Below are 21812 nucleotides of genomic sequence, written 5' to 3' on the forward strand. Positions count from 1 at the left end.
GTCACAAAAACATGCCCACACACACACACACACACACACACTGAATCTCACAAAACAAGTCACTTTCAGGTCACACATATTTTTGCATAAAATCATTAATGTTCATTAAATCATAATCTATAATGTATTATCAGTGTTGGGTGTAATCCATTAGTAAGTAGTTAATTCCTGTAATTTAATACATTTTCCTTTGGAAAAGTAAAGCAAGGGCTTCTCTTGTAATTTAATGAATGACTTCTGATGTAACTGCATTACATACTGTACAGACTAGAACAAATATTGATAAAACAATAGTTGATTTAATATCAAATGTTAAATTGTATGTTAAAAACATGTTATATTATTTATTTAAAAGAATTATTAGAGCAGTTTCATGTCTATACATAAGCTTTGGATCATTTTTACTGTCCATTTTTTTTTAAAACATCTGGATGCACTGAAAATGTTTGTCATTCAAATAATATTTTAATGGTCCTAAAAAAAAAAATCTTTATGCACAATATTTACAGTATTTTTTAGAGACAAAACTTTAGAGAGCTTTGGAGAATTTTACTGTAAGAAAACGTTAAAAAAAAAAAAACATCTGGATGAAATGAAAATGTATGGTGAAAATCATTAATTGCCATTCAAATAATATTTTATTGATTCTAAAAATGTATTTTCTTTGTATAAAACTTTTTGTTGTTTAAAATAAGAGCTCAGCTCTTTTGATATATTGTATGCTCAGATATTCAAAAAACAAAATATTCAATGGCCTGTTCGATTTGGGTGAAAACGCTCAAACCCCTGGCGGTGGCTGGCAACTTTTTTTTTAAACGCTGGCGGGGAAAGAGTTAATATCTGTAAATGTCTGTAATAAATGTTGTTTATATTATTTAAAGCTGAAATGTGACCAGTTTTAATGCGATCCACCCATTCATAAACGTCCCTAACACTGCAAAAAATGCTTCTCTTACTCAGTATTATTGTCTTGTTTTGGGAAAAATAACTTATAATGAAGAGAGTTTTTGCTTAAGATGAGATAAATAATCTGCCAATGGGGTGAGAAGAATAATCTTGTTTTCTGTTTGAATTAAGATTATTTTTCTCACCCCATTGGCAGATTATTTATCTTATTTTAAGCAAAAACTCTCTTCATTTGGAGTTATTTTCCCAAAACAAGACAATTACTTTTGCTTGTCTAGTAAATACTTCTTGTTTTAAGAATTTTTAGATGTTTGGACGAGAAACAAGACAAAAATACTGAGTAAGAGAAGCATTTTTTCAGTGTCTATATCGTGATGGACTAGCGAAGGAAAGTCCTCAGTAAGATCCGGTTTGCTCGGGTCCAAAGATCCGCTCGTATCCGCTCAGCAGAAGCTCGATGGCCTGGTTCTGGTACACCATATTGATGGCCATATTTCCGCCCTCGTTCTCCGGACGCATTAGCGTAGGCCCGAAAACGATCCCGATGTTCTGCGTCGTCATCCGATTGCATTCGGAGCGCTCCATCACCCTACAAAGACGGAGACGGGCATTAACATCAAACTGCTCAAAACTTCCACTTCATAAAAAGAAAAAGCAGCGGAGAAAGAAGAGCTTCCTGTGGGTCTGAGACACCAAACCACAAGAAGATGTTTCTGCGCTACACTTCCTAGTCGTCTCATAAACCGGGCGTTATATGTCATGAATACGGCTGGATCTCGCATCTGTTTAATGCACACATGTAAATGTGATAAATCAGATCATTTGATGAGACGTTCATACTTTTGATCGCAGACTTTGGGATGTTTTGGCAGATCTGCACGGCTAAAAATGCTTCTCTTACTCAGTATTTTTGTCTTGTTTCTAGTCCAAACATATTAAAATTCTTAAAACAAGAAGTATTTACTAGACAAGCAAAAGTAATTGTCTTGTTTTGGGGAAAATAACTCTAAATGAAGAGAGTTTTTGCTTAAAATAAGATAAATAATCTGCCAATGGGGTGAGAAAAATAATCTTAATTCAAACAGAAAACAAGATTATTTTTCTCACCCCATTGGCAGATTATTTATCTTATTTTAAGCAAAAACTCTCTTCATTTAGAGTTATTTTCCCCAAAACAAGACAATAATTGTCACGCGTCTAGTAAATGTTTCTTAATGTAAGAATTTTTTAATCTTTGGACTAGAAACAAGACAAAAATACTGAGTAAGAAAAGCATTTTTTGCGAGCACAGTTTCTCTTGTAAATCACGTGTTTTTCTGGAGAAGCATCTCAGCCTATGTTCTGAGATCTTAAAGTGTGATCTTTCTTTGCTCAGATTAATGGAGTTTGTCGTTTCATTGGAGGTTCTTCAGATCAGTGATGCGTTCTCCATCCGGCTATAAAACACCTTTATTATTTACTTATGCAAACATTCAAAGGTATCAATGTATTTTCAGTAGTCACATTTAAAACACAAATTATTTCATTTCCCTTATATTTTCTATATTTATTATGGTGTAGACTCGATTCAGGCTTATAATACATGACTGATATTGCTTTATTGTCACAGTTTGTGTCGTATATTTCTCAGTCAGTTTGTGATGAAGACACACAGCGCCCTCTAGTGTCTTTTTTTGCAGTCTTCCAGCCCAACCAACTCTTACTCCACAATACAGATGCTTCACACAGAGATCAGTGAGTGCATGTGGCTTCTCATTGGTGGAGGACAAGTGGGCGGAGCTTGCATAATCCAATCAGTGCGTGATTATGGGTGAAATTCACTGCCAGGTGAGTGTCCTTATGAATGAAGACTAGTGGCCTGTTGCTGCTTTCAGTTGCTAGGTAAGTTTGAGATTAGTTTGAGCAAACTCTGTTTTTTTGGGCTTTTATCGGGTTCATCACCATGGTAACTCACACTACATGGTTTTATTCTGGGTTAGAGATCGCAAACCCAAACTGGACCAATCAGCTCCAAGTAAAGCTGCAATAAAGCCACACCCCCTATATCTCTCGTTCCAAATTAAAGCCGTTTATAATGAAAAAACTTTTGAAACAAAACTGTGCATCTTTTGGTGCTAATTATTTATTATATTACATGAATTATGATTACTTTGAATTCATATAAATATTACATTAATTATATACAAATAGTATATAAATATAATACATGCATTCATAATTCTTTTAAACAACGTGTATTCTTTTGAGCTCTTTGTGAACCTATAATTTCTTTAATTCACATCACGCATTGATATAGTCAGATATTCCTTCATCTGCTTCTCAAACTAAAGTGTTTATTCATGATTCGGATCGCGTGTCAAACTGCTGAAATCACGTGACATTGGCGATCCGAATCATTGATCGATTCGCTGATTCATAACCGTTTGAATCTTTATTTGAGGATTGAACACAAACCCGGAAGAGAAGCCAATGCTGAATAAAGTCGTAGTTTTTGTTATTTTTGGACCCAAATGTATTTCGGATGCTTCAAGAGACTCTAATTAACCCACTGATGTCTCATATGGACTACTGTGATGATGTTTTTATTCCCTTTCTGGACATGGACAGTATAGTGTGCATACACTTGCATACGCTCTCGGACTAAATATAAAATATCTTAAACTGTGTGTGAAGATGAACGGAGGTCTTACGGGTGTGGAGCGACATTAGGGAGAGGAGTTAATGACAGACATTTCCTTTTTGGATGAACTAACCCTTTAAAGTGCCCCTATTATGCTATTTTAAATGTTTCTAGTTGTGTTTTAGAGTCTCCTACAATAGTTTTACATGCATCAAAATCACTTCTCATGATACACATTTCTCTTTTCTCACGGCTTTCTGAAAGGTTAATTCGAATATTTGAGCTTCTCTAAGCAATTACTTTCGCTTCTCTAGTAAATACTTCTTGTTTTAAGAAATGTTAGATGTTTGGACTAGAAACAAGAATAAGAAGAGCATTTTTTGCAGTGTTGAAGCCTGAAGAAGAGTGCTCGTACCGTTTGAGGTGGAGTATCATGTGACTCAAGGTGTGGTGGTTTGGTGGAGGCATGTTGAAGACCAGAAGCTTCAGTCGCTCCATCTTCTCCAGATAATCAGCGATTTCTACAGGACACACACGTATAAAGTCATTTACAGTGCTGGGGGTAATGCAATAATCAGATTACTTTTTCAAGTAACTAGTAAAGTAACATTACTTTTAAACAAAAATTTCTGAGTTACTTTTTCACATTTATTTGACAGCTCTCTTCTCCCCATGTTGAAAAAAAAAATCGAGAGTAAGTGCAAAGGTGGTGTGTGTGAGCATTTACTCATCTGACTTGCAAATGCTTTCCTTACTCAGTATTTTTGTCTTGTTTCTAGTCAAAATATCAAAACAATCTGACATTAAGAAACTTTTACTAGTCAAGTAACAGTAATTGTCTTGTTTTGGGGAAAAATAACTTAAAATGAAGAGAGTTTTTGCTTAAAATAAGATAAATAATCTTAAAACAACGTTATTTTTCTCACCCCATTGGCAGATTATTTATCTTATTTTAAGCAAAAACTCTCTTCATTTTGAGTTATTTTCCCCAAAACAAGACAATTACTTTTGCTTGTGTAGTAAATACTTCTTGTAAGAATTTTTAGATATTTAGAATAGAAACAAGACCAAAATACTGAGTAAGAAGAGCATTTTTTGCAGTGTAAATTCTCCTCAAAATTAATAAAATCAGTCAAATGCAAAATCAGAATATATACAAACCTCCAATAATTAAATAAAATGAAATGAAAATAAAATACTTTAATGCATTTAATCTACCTTCATTGATGAATGTTTTGCAGCTAACTTTCGATGTTTCAGTTAAAGCAAAAGTTACTCATTATCCAGAACGGCAGCGCAGCTGAGAGGTTTGTTTGAGCGGCGCCCTCTACTGTACACGCGTGACTCTGCATTTTTACCTCGGTCTGAGGTTTATTATTTACATTTTAGGCCCCGTCCACACAGAGACGCGTTTAGCTGTATACGTATACATTTTGTACCGTATCAGCGTTTCGTCCACACGGATCCGGCGTTTGGGAAGCATGAATCCGATATTTTTTGAAACCGGGTCCCACAGCGGATAAATCTGAAAACGATCATCTTGCGTTTTCGTGTGTTCGGCGAATCCGTATATTTTCTGAAAGGGTGATGTCATCACACTACGTCCAGCAGGGTATAGAGGTAAGGGATAAAGCTACGGGCTCTGGGCATGAGCTCATCAATATCGCCTCATTTAATGACCGTATCTGCAGTACTGTAAGGGTGTGTTTAGGGTCGGGGTCGGTGTAGGCGTTAATAAAACACATCTGTTAAGTAGCAAATGTATTTATTGTAATTTTATTGTGAGATTTTGCCTCACCTCCGACCACTGCTATACCCCTGCTAGCCACAACTCTTCTTCTCTGTTTTAGTGTATTTCTGTGGGAGAATTACAGCGCCACACACTGGCCTGGCATGCAAACTACATCGTTTTTAGTACGTTTCGGTGATCTCGTGTGGACGCAGATATTTCTTGAAACGAGGGAAAAAAAAGATCGGATTGGGAAAGCTCTGGCTTCGTGTGGACGGGGCCTGAATGTGAAGAGGTCTTTACATTTGCACAAAAATATAACTTTTTTTTGTTATAAAAAATAAAGGTGATAAAAAGTAACACAAAAGTAACGTAACATTACTTTTCTTAAAAACTAACTAACTCAGTTACTTTTTAAGGGAGTAACGCAATAATGTAATGCATTACTTTTCAGAGTAACTTTCCCCAACACTGGTATAACGGCCGTGACCACCAAAGGCACTGAGGGGAACAAGACCCCCCCTCAATAATTCGAACCCCCCCGATTATGAAGATATGGTTACGGCCTTGATTTATGATGGATTATTTATCATGCATCTTTCTGCTCTTCACTCACTGACGGCCTCGACGAGCTCCTGGAAGAATCCGTACGGGATGAGCGGCTCCGGAAGCTCCCGGAAGAACAGTTTGAGCGCTCCGGTGATGACGTGAATATCGTCCCACTGCGGGTCGTCCAGATCCAGACGCTCTGGAGGAGATGGAGGAGGGGCTGTGAGTGTTACATGCTGAATCTCACACACACACACACACACACACACACACACACTGCCCCTCTCCATAAACCTACCCATCACTCATACACACACACACTGCCTCTAAACCTATCCATCACACACACACACACACACAACACACACACACACACACACTGCCCCTAAAACTACCCATCACACACACACACACACACACACACACACACACTTAAAGATGCTGCACGGTTTAGGCGTCAGGCTGCAGAAGAAGAAAAGTTAAAGAAGCAAATCATCTGCGTCGTGATTGTGCCGGTTCAGTCCACCTGTGATTATAAAGAGCAGATTTGCAGAGAAGATGATTCAGTGATTCAAAACGACATGCAATGAAGGCAATGCCACCGGGAAATAACATGAGAAATAATGAAATCTTAAACTGCCATGGGCATTTTTATAATAATATACATTTATCTAGCTATGCCAAGCTATGAAATATTTTATAAAGTAAAAAAAAATATATATATATATAGAGAGAGAGAGGGGGGGGGGGATTTATATATTACAGCATTATAAGAACAAATATATACATATTGTTTTTTATATTTTCAGATTTTTTTTATTTTCCCAATATATATATATATACTCCAAAAAACTCTGGGTAAAAAACAACCCAATATTGGCTCAAATATGGACTAACCCAGCAATTGGGTTGTCTTAAGCAAATATTTAACCCAACCGCTGGATTAAAACAACCCAATCGCTGGGTTAGTCCATTTTGACCCAACATTGGGTTAAAATATCTCAGCATTTCTAGAGTGTATAAATATAATTTATCTATTTTATCACTTAACCTTAAACTATTTTTATTTATTTTATTTTATGTATTTCAAGTAGCAAGTTTATTTATACTTAATGTGAGAAATTATTAGTAAAAATGATCATAAATATCCATCAGAAAAAAGTCTGGAATCCTGAAATTTCCATTACAAGGACATTTCAGGATTCCAGATTTTTTTCTGATATTTATTTTGCGTTCTATATCATGTGCCCGGCTTGTGCTGAAGCTGGACAGCGTTTAATAACCCAAAGCCACGAGCGCTTCGGTCAGACTCGACAGCGAGAAGCAGAAGCCTGAGCAGAGACAGCGGCGGCGGCTCCAAACCTTGCACTAAACCCTCAGGGAAGAGATAACGTCCGTCTGTGGTCACCGCTCGCTCTGGAAGAACAGACCTGACATCACACATCTGATGACATCACACACACTCCACACGCGCGTGTGTGTGTGTGTGATGATGTCACACACAACTCAATTCATCATCGCTGAAGACCAACAAAAATTTCTTACATACTGTACATGTTGCATTTATTGCAGTGAATAATGACAACATTCACACACTCAACACCAGCTGACACTGTGTGTGTGTGTGTGTGTGTGTGTGTGTGTGTGTGTGTGTGTGTGTGTGTGTGTGTGTGTGTGTGTGTGTGTGTGTGTGTGTGTGTCTGTCTGTGTGTGTGTGTCTGTGTGTGTGTCTGTGTGTGTGTGTGTGTGTGTGTGTGTGTGTGTGTGTGTGTGTGTGTGTGTCTGTGTGTGTGTGTGTCTGTGTGTGTGTGTGTCTGTGTGTGTGTGTGTGGGCCCTATCTTGCACCCAGCGCAATTGACTTTGTACACCGCCGCATGTGTCATTCCTATTTTGCTCCTGCGCAAAGCGCGCTTTTCCCTCCACAGAAGCACGTCGCTAAACAAGTGAATGAACTTGCGCTCCCTGGGCGGTTCAACGCAAAAAAGGAGGCGTGTTCCGGCGCAAACAATCCCTGGTGCTATTTTGCTGTTCCATTAAACAGTTGCGCCACTGACCAGAAAAAACCCAGTCTAAAGTCAGCGGTGCGTTGCGCGTTGTTCATTATGCTATATTAAGGGCGCATGCTTGACCATTATGTATAGCGTGCACAACGCGCATACACTTTGCTCATGAAATCTACACAGATGCAACAGTTATTTTTGCAAATCATAAATTGTTACACTAAAAAAATATTAACACATGAGATGACGGAAATCATTGTGGCGTGCCACGAAGATGTGAAAAAATAGGCATAAATCTAGCTTACAAATTATTCAGGCTAATTGTAGAAATTAAGGATCAGACCTGTTTGCCCAATAGTGGCAAGACATATCTGTATATAAGGACATCTGACAAACTTCTCTGTCCTTCACTGCTCTACAAGAACATCCGTCTCCTCGGCTGTGAACCGCTCCTGGCGTGCGGCTGGTAAATACGCCATAATAATAGCGACCCATAATGAACTTGCGCAGCTGCTTTTAAAGGGAATGTTGGATGACGCTCTGATTGGTTTATTCACTTTACGCCCAAACCACACCTATGAATAATGAAGCTACTTCAGACCAACCCATTTTAGATTTGCGCCGGGGCAAGAGCCATTTATCCCGCCGGGAAAATAGCAACAGCGCCGAGACCCGCCCACAAAGTTACTTGCGCTTTGTGCTTTGACACTTGCTTTTCAGATCGTTAAAATAGGGCCCTGTGTGTGTGTGTGTGTGTGTGTGTGTGTGTGTGTGTGTGTGTGTGTGATGATGTCACACAACTCAATTAATCATGACTGAAGACGAAAGAAAATGCCAGTTTCTCCCAGTTACAAAAAAGGAAGTGACATCATTTGTGCCTTTTCTACAGCATGATTAGAACAAGAAAAACATCTAACACACACACCGTACATCGCAGTTATTACAGTTATACTAAGAAATGTTTTGTTCTATTGCATATTTTTAATAACTACAATCTGATCCCAAATCAACAGCATCTCTTGCATTTTTCAGCTTCATTTAAAATTATTTAATGTAGATATTTATTTATAGTGTTTATTGCTAAATAATAATAATAATAATTTCACCAAACTAGTTTTTAAAATTAGCATCTCTTGCATTTTTCAACTTTTTCCGCATAATTTCGATTGTTTCTTTAAAATACAAATTCTCCCAAATGCATTTAGCAAAGTCCCCAAATATTGCTAATAATTCACAGGGCATGCATTAATTTTGGATGTCATGTTGCATTTATTGCACTGAATTACAGAACCTCATCACGACACTTATGGTTATTATATTGATGTGATATTGACTCTCACCATGATTGACAGCAAAGCGCAGTTTCTGAATGACGGCAAGATTCCCACTCACTCTGTAAATGCCATCGGTCTCCAACCCTGAAAACACACACACACACACACACACACACACACACACACACACACACACACACACACACACACACACACACATTATTTCCAGGAATACAGCAGCGGTCCTACAGAACACGAGTGTGTAAAACAGAGACTCTTTTTCTTCTATGACTGGTTGAGATCAGAGGATAAGAATAAATAAAAAAAATGATTTTGATTCAGAACGATCTGCTAATGAATCATGCTGACTAATCTGAGACGTTCATTCGGATTCACAAGAAAGATTCGCTCACAAATCAAGCATCATAATGACTCACAATCATGTTTTATTCGACACAAAAAATTAGTTCAGCATAATGCATATTCATCATTATAGTAAATTTCAAGACTTTTAAGACTTCTTTTCCTGGCTTTTAAAGTCACCATGAAGTCAATTCTTATTTTTACACTGCAAAAAATGCTTTTCTTACTCAGTATTTTTGTCTTGCTTCTAGTCCAAACATCTAAAAATTCTTAAAACAAGAAGTATTTACTAGACAGGTAAAAAATGTTTTGGGAAAAATAACTCAAAATGAAGAGAGTTTTTGCTTAAAATAAGATCAATAATCTGCCAATGGGGTGAGAAAAATAATCTTAATTCAAACAGAAAACAACGTTATTTTTCTCACCCCATTGGCAGATTATTTATCTTATTTTAAGCAAAAACTCTCTTCATTTTGAGTTATTTTCCCCAAAACAAGACAATTACTTTTACTTGTCTAGTAAATGTTTCTTAATGTAAGAATTTGTTGATATTTAGACTAGAAACAAGACAAAAATACTGAGTAAGAAAAGCATTTTTTGCAGTGTTTATGTCTAAATGACTGATCATTATTGTATCTCTTCCGTGATGACGAGGGGGCGGGGCCACCTGTCACTCACATGAGATCAGCCAATAGCAAACCACAGCCATCCAATCAATTCCCCACAGACACAATCAAGCCCCGCCCACATTTGTTCTTGTTTGTGAAGCGTTTCACTCGATATACGGCAAGAAGAAAAGACGAGTGCAACATTAAATGAGTGGTTCTGTGTTTTTTTCCTAGGCTTGGTTGTGTTTATTGAGTGCAGTATAATGCTGCGTTCACACCGCACGCGAATGACGCGAATAAATCGCGCTATTCGCGCGAAGTTGGACGCGTGAACATTTTGAATCCATTCGCTTCATTCGCGCGTCAAATTCGCTTCATTCGCGTGTGACATTCACTACACAACAGACGCGAATTCGCGTCATGGGAGGGGCTTCTGCTAGTCATTTTGACTGGGTCACTTGACTTCTTTTCTGTAAAAAATACTACTGTTAATGTGTGACAAAACGTAGTTTGAAGACTTTTTCAGGCGATAATATTGTTGTTTAATGCTGAAATCTGTGTTTTTTTTATACAAAAAGTGCTCATTCGCGTGTGACGTTCACTACACAACAGACGCGAATTCGCGTCATGGGAGGGGCTTCTGCCAGGCAGCGGCAGTCGGCAGAAAGACTATCCGAGTTAAGGCTGCTCTCACCGGGGTTGATGAGCGCTGAGCTCCGCTGATCGCCGGGGTCTCACACCTCCGAAAACACCAGATCAAATTTTCAAATAGGAGCTCTCTTAATAAATAAACCACATACTTGAGCTTTAAACAACTACATTCTCGGCTGAAAAACTATTAAAAGTACATTTTGTGACACAATAGAGTAGTATTTTTAAATTATTCTGGCCTCGGGGTTCCCTTATGGGTTTCCCATCCGTCACTTTACCACGTGACAGCAGTAAGCAGGCTCCTCATTGGTTAACGCGGCGCGAATATCCGCCAAAGTTCAGATTTTTCAACTTGAGCGACTCGCGTGTTTCGCACGGTTTGCACGAATCACGCGTTCAAAACGCTCAATTCGCGTGATCATTGCTGCTTCATTCGCGCGAATCGCGCCATTCGCGTCTCTGCATTAACTTAACATGTAAATCACTCGTGCGAATCGCGTCATTCGCGTGCGGTGTGAACGCAGCATTACATGTATAACACATACTTCTTTTTTTTTTAAACACAGTATGTTTCTTCTATCCTCCCTTTATTCCACACCGCTGTCTGTCCTCTGAACTGTTTGCTTCCTGCTTCTATGAAGCCCCTCCCTCTGAAAAACGCAATGGTCTTAGATTGGTCAGATGGCCAAATGTAGTTTCCTGTATTTTTATTGGCTGAAGTGCCAAGCACAGGTTAAGGCCACGCCCCTTCCCATTACGGGCAGAAGTCACATCTGCGGAGACTAGCGAGGGTTTATGATGTCACCAACCCAGGAAGAAGCTCGTTGTAGTCCAAACCGGCCATTTTTGTAGGCAATAAACTGCCGTGACTTTAAAAGACAATATCTCCGTTTGCATTGAACTTTCAGCGCTGTAACTTTGCAGATACTGTTTATGCTCAAGCAGCGACATTACACACTGACTAAAGTTAAAATGTTTACCTCTCCTCTCCACGGCCTCGGTGCATTTCCTGACGAACTGAGGAACGGTGCATTTCTCTCTCTCACACAGCAGCTCCAGCCCGCAGCCGAACACCTGATCTGAAGCACAAACAGCGGAGAGAGTTTCATTGTTTTAAGATTATTTATCTTATTTTAAGCAAAAACTCTCTTCATTTTGAGTTATTTTTCCCAAAACAAGACAATAATTTTTACTTGTCTAGTAAATGTTTCTTAATGGAAGAATTTTTAGATATTTAGACTAGAAACAAGACAAAAATACTGAGTAAGAAAAGCTTTTCTTTGCAGTGTAAACCTGCTTCAGTCCAGCTGAAATATTACTAACAGTATCAAAGATATTCTTATGTTAACTTGATAAAAATCAGTGATTTCACATCAAAAAGACACTGAGGGATGTTTGTACAATTGACCCGATCAGACACAGGACTGGAGAGGTCGTGTGTGACAGGATTATCAGATCATATTCAGCATTTAGAGGCCTTATCAATTGATGTATGAAATATGATGCATCAGGCTTTTGATATTTGCCCAGTGTTTGCCGGTTCACCTTTAATGAGTCCTTTCTCCTGCAGCGTCTGTAGTGGCGGCCGCCGGAGGATCAGCTTCTTCAGACGACTCTTCACACGCTTGCGTTCGGAGTTCTCCGTGTAAGAGGTGGAGCGAGGGACTGCGGACACAGAGATCGTGAGTGTGTGAATGTGTGTGTGTGTGTGTGTGTGTGTGTGTGAGCCTGTTTATGTGGTTTAAGAGGACACAAATTTGTATAACTACATGGGTATTACACTGGTATTACACTATAAATGTGGTTTATGAGGACATATCAAATGGCCTTAAAAACATACTAAATTATGTTTTTTTGATAAAGTAAAAATGCAGAATGTTTCCTGTGATGGGTAGGTTTAGGGGCAGTGTGTGTGTGTGTGTGTGTGTGTGTGTGTGTGTGTGTGTGTGTGTGTGTGTGTGTGTGTGTGTGTGTGTGTGTGTGTGTGTGTGTGTGTGTGTGTGTGATGGGTAGGTTTAGGGGCAGTGTAAGGGGATAGAAAATACAGTTTGTACAGTATAAAAACCGTTACACCTATGGAATGTCCCCATATGCCAAAAAAACAAACGTGTGTGTGTGTGTGTGTGTGTGTGTGTGTGTGTGTGTGTGTGTGTGTGTGTGTGTGTGTGTGTGTGTGCGTGTGCGCACTGGGCATCTTAGATGACTGAAACATACGCATTGCCTTGAATCCTCCGCGGTTCTCGTCCTCGTCTCCGCTGTGGTCCAGCAGCTCGACCGATCCGGCTCTCCTCAGGGAATACAGCAGCACATTATCCAGAGGATTCTCTTTATCCTGACACACATGGGATTTAACGCAGTAAAATGATCAAACGTGACAGTAAAGACATTTATAATGTTACTAAAGATTATATTTCTAATAAATGCTGTTCTTTTGAACTTTCTATTCATCAAAGAATCCTGAAGAATAAAATGCATCACAGTTTCCACAGAAATATGAACTCTGTTCAACACTGATGATAATCATAATATGTGTTGATCATCAGATCCTCATCTGAGAATGATTAGTGAAGGATCAGTGATACTGAAGACTGGAGTAATGATGATGATGATCACAGGAATAAATCACACTTTACTATATATTCACACAGAGAACAGATGATCTACACTGGAGGTGTCCAGTGTGTGTGATGGGTAGGTTTAGAGGCAGTGTGTGTGTGTGTGTGTGTGTGTGTGTGTGTGTGTGTGTGTGTGTGTGTGTGTGTGTGTGTGTGTATGTGTGTGTGTGTGTGTGTGTGTGTGTGTGTGTGTGTGTGTGTGATGGGTAGGTTTAGGGGCAGTGTGTGTGTGTGTGTGTGTGTGTGTGTGTGTGTGTGTGTGTGTGTGTGTGTGTGTGTGTGATGGGTAGGTTTAGAGGCAGTGTGTGTGTGTGTGTGTGTGATGGGTAGGTTTAGGGGCAGTGTGTGTGTGTGTGTGTGTGTGTGTGTGTGTGATGGGTAGGTTTAGGGGCAGTGTGTGTGTGTGTGTGTGTGATGGGTAGGTTTAGGGGCTGTGTGTGTGTGTGTGTGTGTGTGTGTGTGTGTGTGTGTGTGTGTGTGTGTGTGTGTGTGTGTGTGTGTGTGTGTGTGTGTGTGTGTGTGTGTGTGTGTGTGTGTGATGGGTAGGTTTAGAGGCAGTGTGTGTGTGTGTGTGTGTGTGATGGGTAGATTTAGGGGCAGTGTGTGTGTGTGTGTGTGTGTGTGTGTGTGTGTGTGTGTGTGTGTGTGTGTGTGTGTGTGTGTGTGTGTGTGTGTGATGGGTAGGTTTAGGGGTAGGGGCAGTGTAAGGGGATAGACAATACGGTTTGTACGGTATAAAAACCATTACGCCTATGGAATGTCCCCACAATTCACAAAAACAAACATGTGTGTGTGTGTGTGTGTGTGTGTGTGTGTGTGTGTGTGTGTGTGTGTGTGTGTGTGTGTGTGTGTGTGTGTGTGTGTGTGTGTGTGGTGTGTGTGGTGTGTGTGTGTGTGTGATGGGTAGGTTTAGGGGCAGTTAAGGGGGATATAATGTACAGTTTGTACAGTGTAAAATCCATTACGCCTATGGAAAGTTCCCACAATTCACAAAAAACGTGTGTGTGTGTGTGTATGTGTGACTCACTAGTCTGTCGATGACATTCTGGATGGTTCTGTACCATTCTCTGATGAGAGAGTCCGTCTCCGACTGCAGCAAGAATTCATTTCCTGTAATCGTCCTCAGCTATACACACACACACACACACACACACACACACACACACACACACACACACACACACACACAGATAAGAAGTGTTGTTCTGTTAAACATTTTATCACCATTCAAATTTTTAACAGAGGAAGTAACTGAGGAAGTAAATACTAAACCCTACAGTGTCAACAGCTCACACAGTTAGACTGTTTTAACCGAGAAATAAACGTGTTTGAGACGACGTCTGCTTTAGCAAAACGGCTCCATTTAATCTCATTTCTGTCTCTTTTTCACCTTGAAGACGTTTTTCTTGCTGGACAGTTCGTTGGTCCACTGAAGCTGAGCTCCTCTCAGATCCACGCTGCTCTCTGGACGGCTGTTGCCCGGTTTCTGCATGTAAACACACACACACACACACATACTCAGCAATATTTGACTTTTAAAGATATGGAATTGATTCCAGGTTATTCCCTGTTAGTCTCACCCAACTATCAGGATTCTGGCTTTTAGGGTCTTTGAAGAAGACGAGACTGTTTCCCACCAGCACCACCCATGAAGGATTCCAGTTTTTCCTGCAAACACAGAAAATAAACTCCATTTTTGCTGCTGGTAAGTTGAGCAAATAGTGCAAAGAGACCCCATTTAGGAAGCCTGGATGGCAGCCGAACTCAGCCCCGCCCACAGCCAAACTCAGCCCCGCCCACAACTTCTGAGCTTAGCTCGGGCAGTTCGGTCTGGCCTTGATCCATAGAGGAGTAATTATAATACAGAAACTGACCAATGAGATCATCAGGGCGGGCTTTAGCCGATGACGGACAGATGATCAACAGAAACTGACCAATGAGATCATCAGGGCGGGCTTTAGCCGATGACGGACAGATGATCAACAGTAACTGACCAATGAGATCATCAGGGCGGGCTTTAGACGATGATGGACAGATGATCAAAAGAAACTGACCAATGAGATCATCAGGGCGGGCTTTAGACGATAATGGACAGATGATCAACAGAAACTGACCAATGAGATCATCAGGGCGGGCTTTAGACGATGACGGACAGATGATCAACAGAAACTGACCAATGAGATCATCAGGGCGGGCTTTAGCCGATGACGGACAGATGATCAACAGAAACTGACCAATGAGATCATCAGGGCGGGCTTTAGACGATGACGGACAGATGATCAACAGAAACTGACCAATGAGATCATCAGGGCGGGCTTTAGACGATGACGGACAGATGATCAACAGAAACTGACCAATGAGATCATCAGGGCGGGCTTTAGACGATGACGGACAGATGATCAACAGAAACTGACCAATGAGATCATCAGGGCGGGCTTTAGCCGATGACGGACAGATGATCAACAGAAACTGACCAATGAGATCATCAGGGCGGGCTTTAGCCGATGACGGACAGATGATCAACAGAAACTGACCAATGAGATCATCAGGGCGGGCTTTAGACGATGACGGACAGATGATCAACAGAAACTGACCAATGAGATCATCAGGGCGGGCTTTAGACGATGACGGACAGATGATCAACAGAAACTGACCAATGAGATCATCAGGGCGGGCTTTAGACGATGACGGACAGATGATCAACAGAAACTGACCAATGAGATCATCAGGGCGGGCTTTAGACGATGACGGACAGATGATCAACAGAAACTGACCAATGAGATCATCAGGGCGGGCTTTAGCCGATGACGGACAGATGATCAACAGAAACTGACCAATGAGATCATCAGGGCGGGCTTTAGCCGATGACGGACAGATGATCAACAGAAACTGACCAATGAGATCATCAGGGCGGGCTTTAGCCGATGACGGACAGATGATCAACAGAAACTGACCAATGAGATCATCAGGGCGGGCTTTAGCCGATGACGGACAGATGATCAACAGAAACTGACCAATGAGATCATCAGGGCGGGCTTTAGCCGATGACGGACAGATGATCAACAGAAACTGACCAATGAGATCATCAGGGCGGGCTTTAGCCGATGACGGACAGATGATCAACAGAAACTGACCAATGAGATCATCAGGGCGGGCTTTAGCCGATGACGGACAGATGATCAACAGTAACTGACCAATGAGATCATCAGGGCGGGCTTTAGCCGATGACGGACAGATGATCAACAGAAACTGACCAATGAGATCATCAGGGCGGGCTTTAGCCGATGACGGACAGATGATCAACAGAAACTGACCAATGAGATCATCAGGGCGGGCTTTAGCCGATGACGGACAGATGATCAACAGAAACTGACCAATGAGATCATCAGGGCGGGCTTTAGCCGATGACGGACAGATGATCAACAGTAACTGACCAATGAGATCATCAGGGCGGGCTTTAGCCGATGACGGACAGATGATCAACAGAAACTGACCAATGAGATCATCAGGGCGGGCTTTAGCCGATGACGGACAGATGATCAACAGTAACTGACCAATGAGATCATCAGGGCGGGCTTTAGCCGATGATGGACAGATGATCGACAGTAACTGACCAATGAGATCATCAGGGCGGGCTTTAGCCGATGATGGACAGATGATCAACAGAAACTGACCAATGAGATCATCAGGGCGGGCTTTAGCCGATGATGGACAGATGATCGACAGTAACTGACCAATGAGATCATCAGGGCGGGCTTTAGCCCATGACGGACAGATGATCAACAGAAACTGACCAATGAGATCATCAGGACGGGCTTTAGCCGATGACGGACAGATGATCAACAGAAACTGACCAATGAGATCATCAGGGCGGGCTTTAGCCGATGACGGACAGATGATCAACAGTAACTGACCAATGAGATCATCAGGGCGGGCTTTAGCCGATGATGGACAGATGATCGACAGTAACTGACCAATGAGATCATCAGGACGGGCTTTAGCCGATGACGGACAGATGATCAACAGAAACTGACCAATGAGATCATCAGGGCGGGCTTTAGCCGATGATGGACAGATGATCGACAGTAACTGACCAATGAGATCATCAGGGCGGGCTTTAGCCGATGATGGACAGATGATCAACAGTAGCGTAATCATCATGTCATCAAAGGGGCTTGGGTTATATTTGTTCGACTCCTAAACGGAGAGCTTGTTCGTATCTGCATCACCTTCACTATTTCTCTCAGTAATGAGGATCATGTTGGGTCAGTACTCTGTGTATCATTAAATTCTTTTATTTTTTTACAACACCGGCAAAGATCGTTTATTCCAGCGTGTGTGCAGACAGGGTTTCCATGTTTTTACAACAAAACCCGCCAACTACTAGCCCTAAACAATAGCTTCTCGGGGGGTTCTCCGGGGGAAAATGGCGTTTGGGGGGTAAAATTTGTGTTATTTTGGCAAGGTTGCTGCTAAAATTCGCACTCATGGGTCTATATATCACATAATTGAGGCCGCTTCAACCCGCAAAAACGCGGACTTGGCAACACAGTGCAGTTGTAAGTCGCTCCGCTGCTCTGATTGGTTGTCGGTCTGTCCAATCGAGGTCTTTCCTGGTTGGGTTGAAACACGCCCCATAATCACAGCCCAATGGAGCATCAGAGCATTTAATGAAACATAAAAAATGAACCGCTCGTGCTTCACCATATCTCACTGGCTAACATTAAGCAGCATTATCTACAACTAGTTAGATTTACGCTTACAACAAGACAAACATGAGGCAATTAAGTACAAAAAGTACACTAATTAACATACATTCTCTGAAAAATCTTCATATCTCTTGCCATTTGATCTTGTTTTAAATATGTTGAAACATTTGAACTGGAAAACAGGACAAAAATGCTGATGAAGCTGTTTTTTTGCAGCACAAGCCAAATTCTGACTGTAATCTAGATCCATCTAAAGTGACTCAGAGTGTGTGTCTGTGTTTGCATGTTGTAGATCAAGGTGTGTTTGCGTGTGTGTGTGTGTGTAGATAAGCTCACCTCAGTTTCCTGCCTCCTTCTGCTATCTTGGTTTTGTTGAGCAGACCGGCCTTTTCCAGTTCCTGTCATAACACAGCCGGTCAGTGTGTATCATGAGTGTGTGTGTGTGTGTGTGTGTGTGTGTGTGCGTGTGTGTGTGTGTGTGTGGGTGTGTGTTTAGTGAAAGTTTTCAGTGGAAATGGGTTTATAGAATTACATCATCATAATTAGTTTTGTATAAACCATTTGTGCGCTCATCTACCCAGCTGAAAAGAGCAGATGAATTTACAGGTTACTATTATTATTGTTATTTATTAATTATTTATTAATTATATTATATGGAAGCTTTTTCAGCCACAGAATAAAAAAATGCTAATAGCGATTTACTTTGTAACTTTATAATTCACAATTGTTCATATCTCAATCCATGGATTTATGGATGGATGTGTGGATGGATGGATTGATTGATGGATGGATGTGTGGATGGATGAATGGATGAATGGATGAATGGATGTGTGGATGTGTGTGTGGATGGGTGGGTGGGTGGATGGATGGATGGATGGATGGATGTGTGGATGGATGGATGGATGGATGGACTGATGTGTGGATGGATGAGTGGATGTGTGGATTGATGGAAGGATGGGTGAATCTGTTAATGGATGGATGGGTGGATGGATGGGTGGATTTGTGGATGGGTGGATGGATGTGTGGATGGATGGATGGATGTGTGGATTTGTGGATGGATGGATGGGTGGATGGATGTGTGGATGGATGGGTGGATGGATGTGTGGATTTGTGGATGGGTGGATGAATGTGTGGATTTGTGGATGGGTGGATGGTTTGATGGATGGCTGGATGGATGTGTGGATCGATTGATGGATGGATGGATGGGTGGGAGGATGGGTGTGTGGATGGATTGATGGATGGATGTGTGGATGAATGGATGGATGGATGTGTGGAGGGGTGGATGGATGGATGGATGTGTGAATGTGTGGATGGCTGGATGGATGTGCGGATGGATGGGTGGATGGATGTGTGGATGGATGAGTGGATGGATGAGTTGATGTGTAGATGGCTGGATGGATGTGTGGATGGATGGATGGATGGATGGATGGATGGATGGATGGATGGATGGATGTGTGGATGGCTGGATGGGTGTGTGGATGGATGGATGGATGAGTGGATGGCTGGATGGATGAGTGGATGTGTGGATGGATGGATGAGTGGATGTGTGGATAGATGAGTGGATGTGAGGATGGCTGGATGAATGTGTGGAAGGATGGATGGATGTGTGGATGGATGGATGAGTGGACGTGTGGATGGATGGATGTGTGGATGGATGAGTGGATCAGAGGATGTGTGGATGGATGATGTGTGGATGATGGATGGATTAATGGATGGATGCGTGGATGGATGGATGAGTGAATGGATGGATGGATGTGTGGATGATGGATGGATTAATGGATGGATGGATGGATGGCTGGATGGATGTGTGGATGGATGGATGGATGTGTGGATGGATGAGTGGATGTGTGGATGGCTGGATGGATGAGGGGATGTGTGGATGGATGAGTGGATGTGTGGATGGATGGATGATGGATTGATGTGTGGATGGATGGATGAGTGGATCAGATGATGTGTGGATGATGGATTGATTAATGGATGGAGGTGTGGATGGATGGATGAGTGGATGGATGGATGGATGATGTGTGGATGATGGATGGATTAATGGATGGATGGATGGATGTGTGGATGGATGGATGGAAGTGTGGGATGGATGTGTGGATGGATGAGTGGATGGATGTGTGGATGGATTGATGGATGGCTGGATGGATGTGTGGATCGATTAATGGATGGATGGATGGGTGGGTGGATGTGTGGATGGATGGATGGATAGGTGGATGTGTGGATGGATGGATGGATGTGTGAATGTGTGGATGGATGGATGTGTGGATGGATAGATGGATGTGTGGATGGATGGATGTGTGAATGTGTGGATGGCTGGATGGATGTGTGGATGGATGAGTTGATGTGTGGATGGATGTGTGGATGGATGAGTTGATGTGCGGATGGATGTGTGGATGGATGAGTTGATGTGCGGATGGATGTGTGGATGGATGAGTTGATGTGCGGATGGATGTGTGGATGGATGAGTTGATGTGCGGACGGATGTGTGGATGGATGAGTTGATGTGCGGATGGATGTGTGGATGGATGAGTTGATGTGCGGATGGATGTGTGGATGGATGAGTTGATGTGCGGATGGATGTGTGGATGGATGAGTTGATGTGCGGATGGATGTGTGGATGGATGAGTTGATGTGTGGATGGATTGATGGATGGATGGACTGATGGATGTGTGGATGGCTGGATGGATGGATGTGTGGATGGATGGATGGATGGATGCTCACCGGTGTGACCCCTTCACTATCTGGTGAGCTGTCAGATGAAGGTGTTTCCAGCCTGTAGTCTGACTGCAGAGATATAGAAATATAGAAATATGGGCTTCATACTTCATGACCACCTGCTGCTAATATTCAGAGTCAGATACTCAGTTATACGGCAGATGTGTCTTAACTCTTTTGATGGAATAAAATGATTTGCTTATAAATGACCAATATTTAAAGTAGAGTTGGTTTCGCCGGCGACTGGTGTGTTCAGGAGGCTCTAGAGTAGAAAGGTCTGCTGTGTGTTTGCCTCAGCAGCTCTAGAGTAATGTGGCACATTCTTCAGCTCGTGCAGATGAGCATTAATGGAATAAACACGAGCTCAGCGTCAGCTCCTGTTGAGCTGCTCTAGTGTGTGAGGTGGGCTGTGAAATGAAAGATGGCTGATGAGTGCTTTAATGCCATGCCAGCCTCCTCGGCTATCGTCATGGAATATAAAAACGACATTAATATTTACTTTAGATAAAAACTCTGCATGGATTCAGGAGTTACTTAAAGTGTTTGAACTAAAGTCATAAGACTAAAACTAAAAACAGATGGATAGATGGGTGAATGGATGGATGGCGGTATAGACGGATAGATGGATGGATGGATAGACGGATGGATAGATGGGTGGAGGGATGTATAGAAGTATGGATGGGTGGGTGGGTGGGTGGATAGATGATAGATGAATGATAGATGGATGGATGGATGGATGGATGGATGGATGGATGGATGTGTGGATGTGTGGGCGGATGAATGAATGAAAGGATGGATGGATGGATGGATGGATGAATGATGGATGGATGTGTGGGTGGATGAATGAATGAATGAATGAATGAATGAATAGACAGATGGATAGACGGTGAGTATACATAGAGCTCGGTGGAGGGATGTTTTGAAGAATGGATTTGGATAGATGATAGATGAATGATATATTGATGGATGGATGGATGGATGAATGAATGAAGACAGATGGATAGAAGGATGTATAGATGGGTGGATGGATGGACGGACGGACGGATAGACAGACAGATGGATGGATGGA

General features: G+C 41.7%; 1 protein-coding gene across 5 annotated transcripts in view; it reads right to left on the reverse strand.

Annotated features, from left to right (window-relative positions):
• Window positions 1-1153: 1153 nt before the first annotated feature.
• Window positions 1154-21812, reverse strand: part of arhgap9 (Rho GTPase activating protein 9) — a 48729-nt gene continuing 28070 nt past the window's right edge. For 3 of the 5 annotated variants that reach the window (XM_067458719.1, XM_067458716.1, XM_067458714.1), the window contains 13 exons: window positions 20750-20812; window positions 18362-18423; window positions 14897-14984; window positions 14707-14802; window positions 14344-14442; window positions 12916-13033; window positions 12247-12366; window positions 11682-11780; window positions 9146-9223; window positions 7167-7220; window positions 5872-6003; window positions 3942-4047; window positions 1154-1495 (listed from right to left, as the gene is read on the reverse strand). In XM_067458719.1, coding sequence (XP_067314820.1) covers window positions 1303-1495; window positions 3942-4047; window positions 5872-6003; window positions 7167-7220; window positions 9146-9223; window positions 11682-11780; window positions 12247-12366; window positions 12916-13033; window positions 14344-14442; window positions 14707-14802; window positions 14897-14984; window positions 18362-18423; window positions 20750-20812 — 1308 coding nt within the window. In that variant the 3' untranslated portion in view covers window positions 1154-1302. The remainder of the gene's footprint in view (window positions 1496-3941; window positions 4048-5871; window positions 6004-7166; window positions 7221-9145; window positions 9224-11681; window positions 11781-12246; window positions 12367-12915; window positions 13034-14343; window positions 14443-14706; window positions 14803-14896; window positions 14985-18361; window positions 18424-20749; window positions 20813-21812) is intronic. The other 2 variants (XM_067458718.1, XM_067458715.1) reach the window with 2 other exon arrangements.

The sequence above is a fragment of the Pseudorasbora parva genome, chromosome 12 (assembly GCF_024679245.1).
Source record: "Pseudorasbora parva isolate DD20220531a chromosome 12, ASM2467924v1, whole genome shotgun sequence".
In the NCBI taxonomy this organism is placed as follows: domain Eukaryota; kingdom Metazoa; phylum Chordata; class Actinopteri; order Cypriniformes; family Gobionidae; genus Pseudorasbora; species Pseudorasbora parva.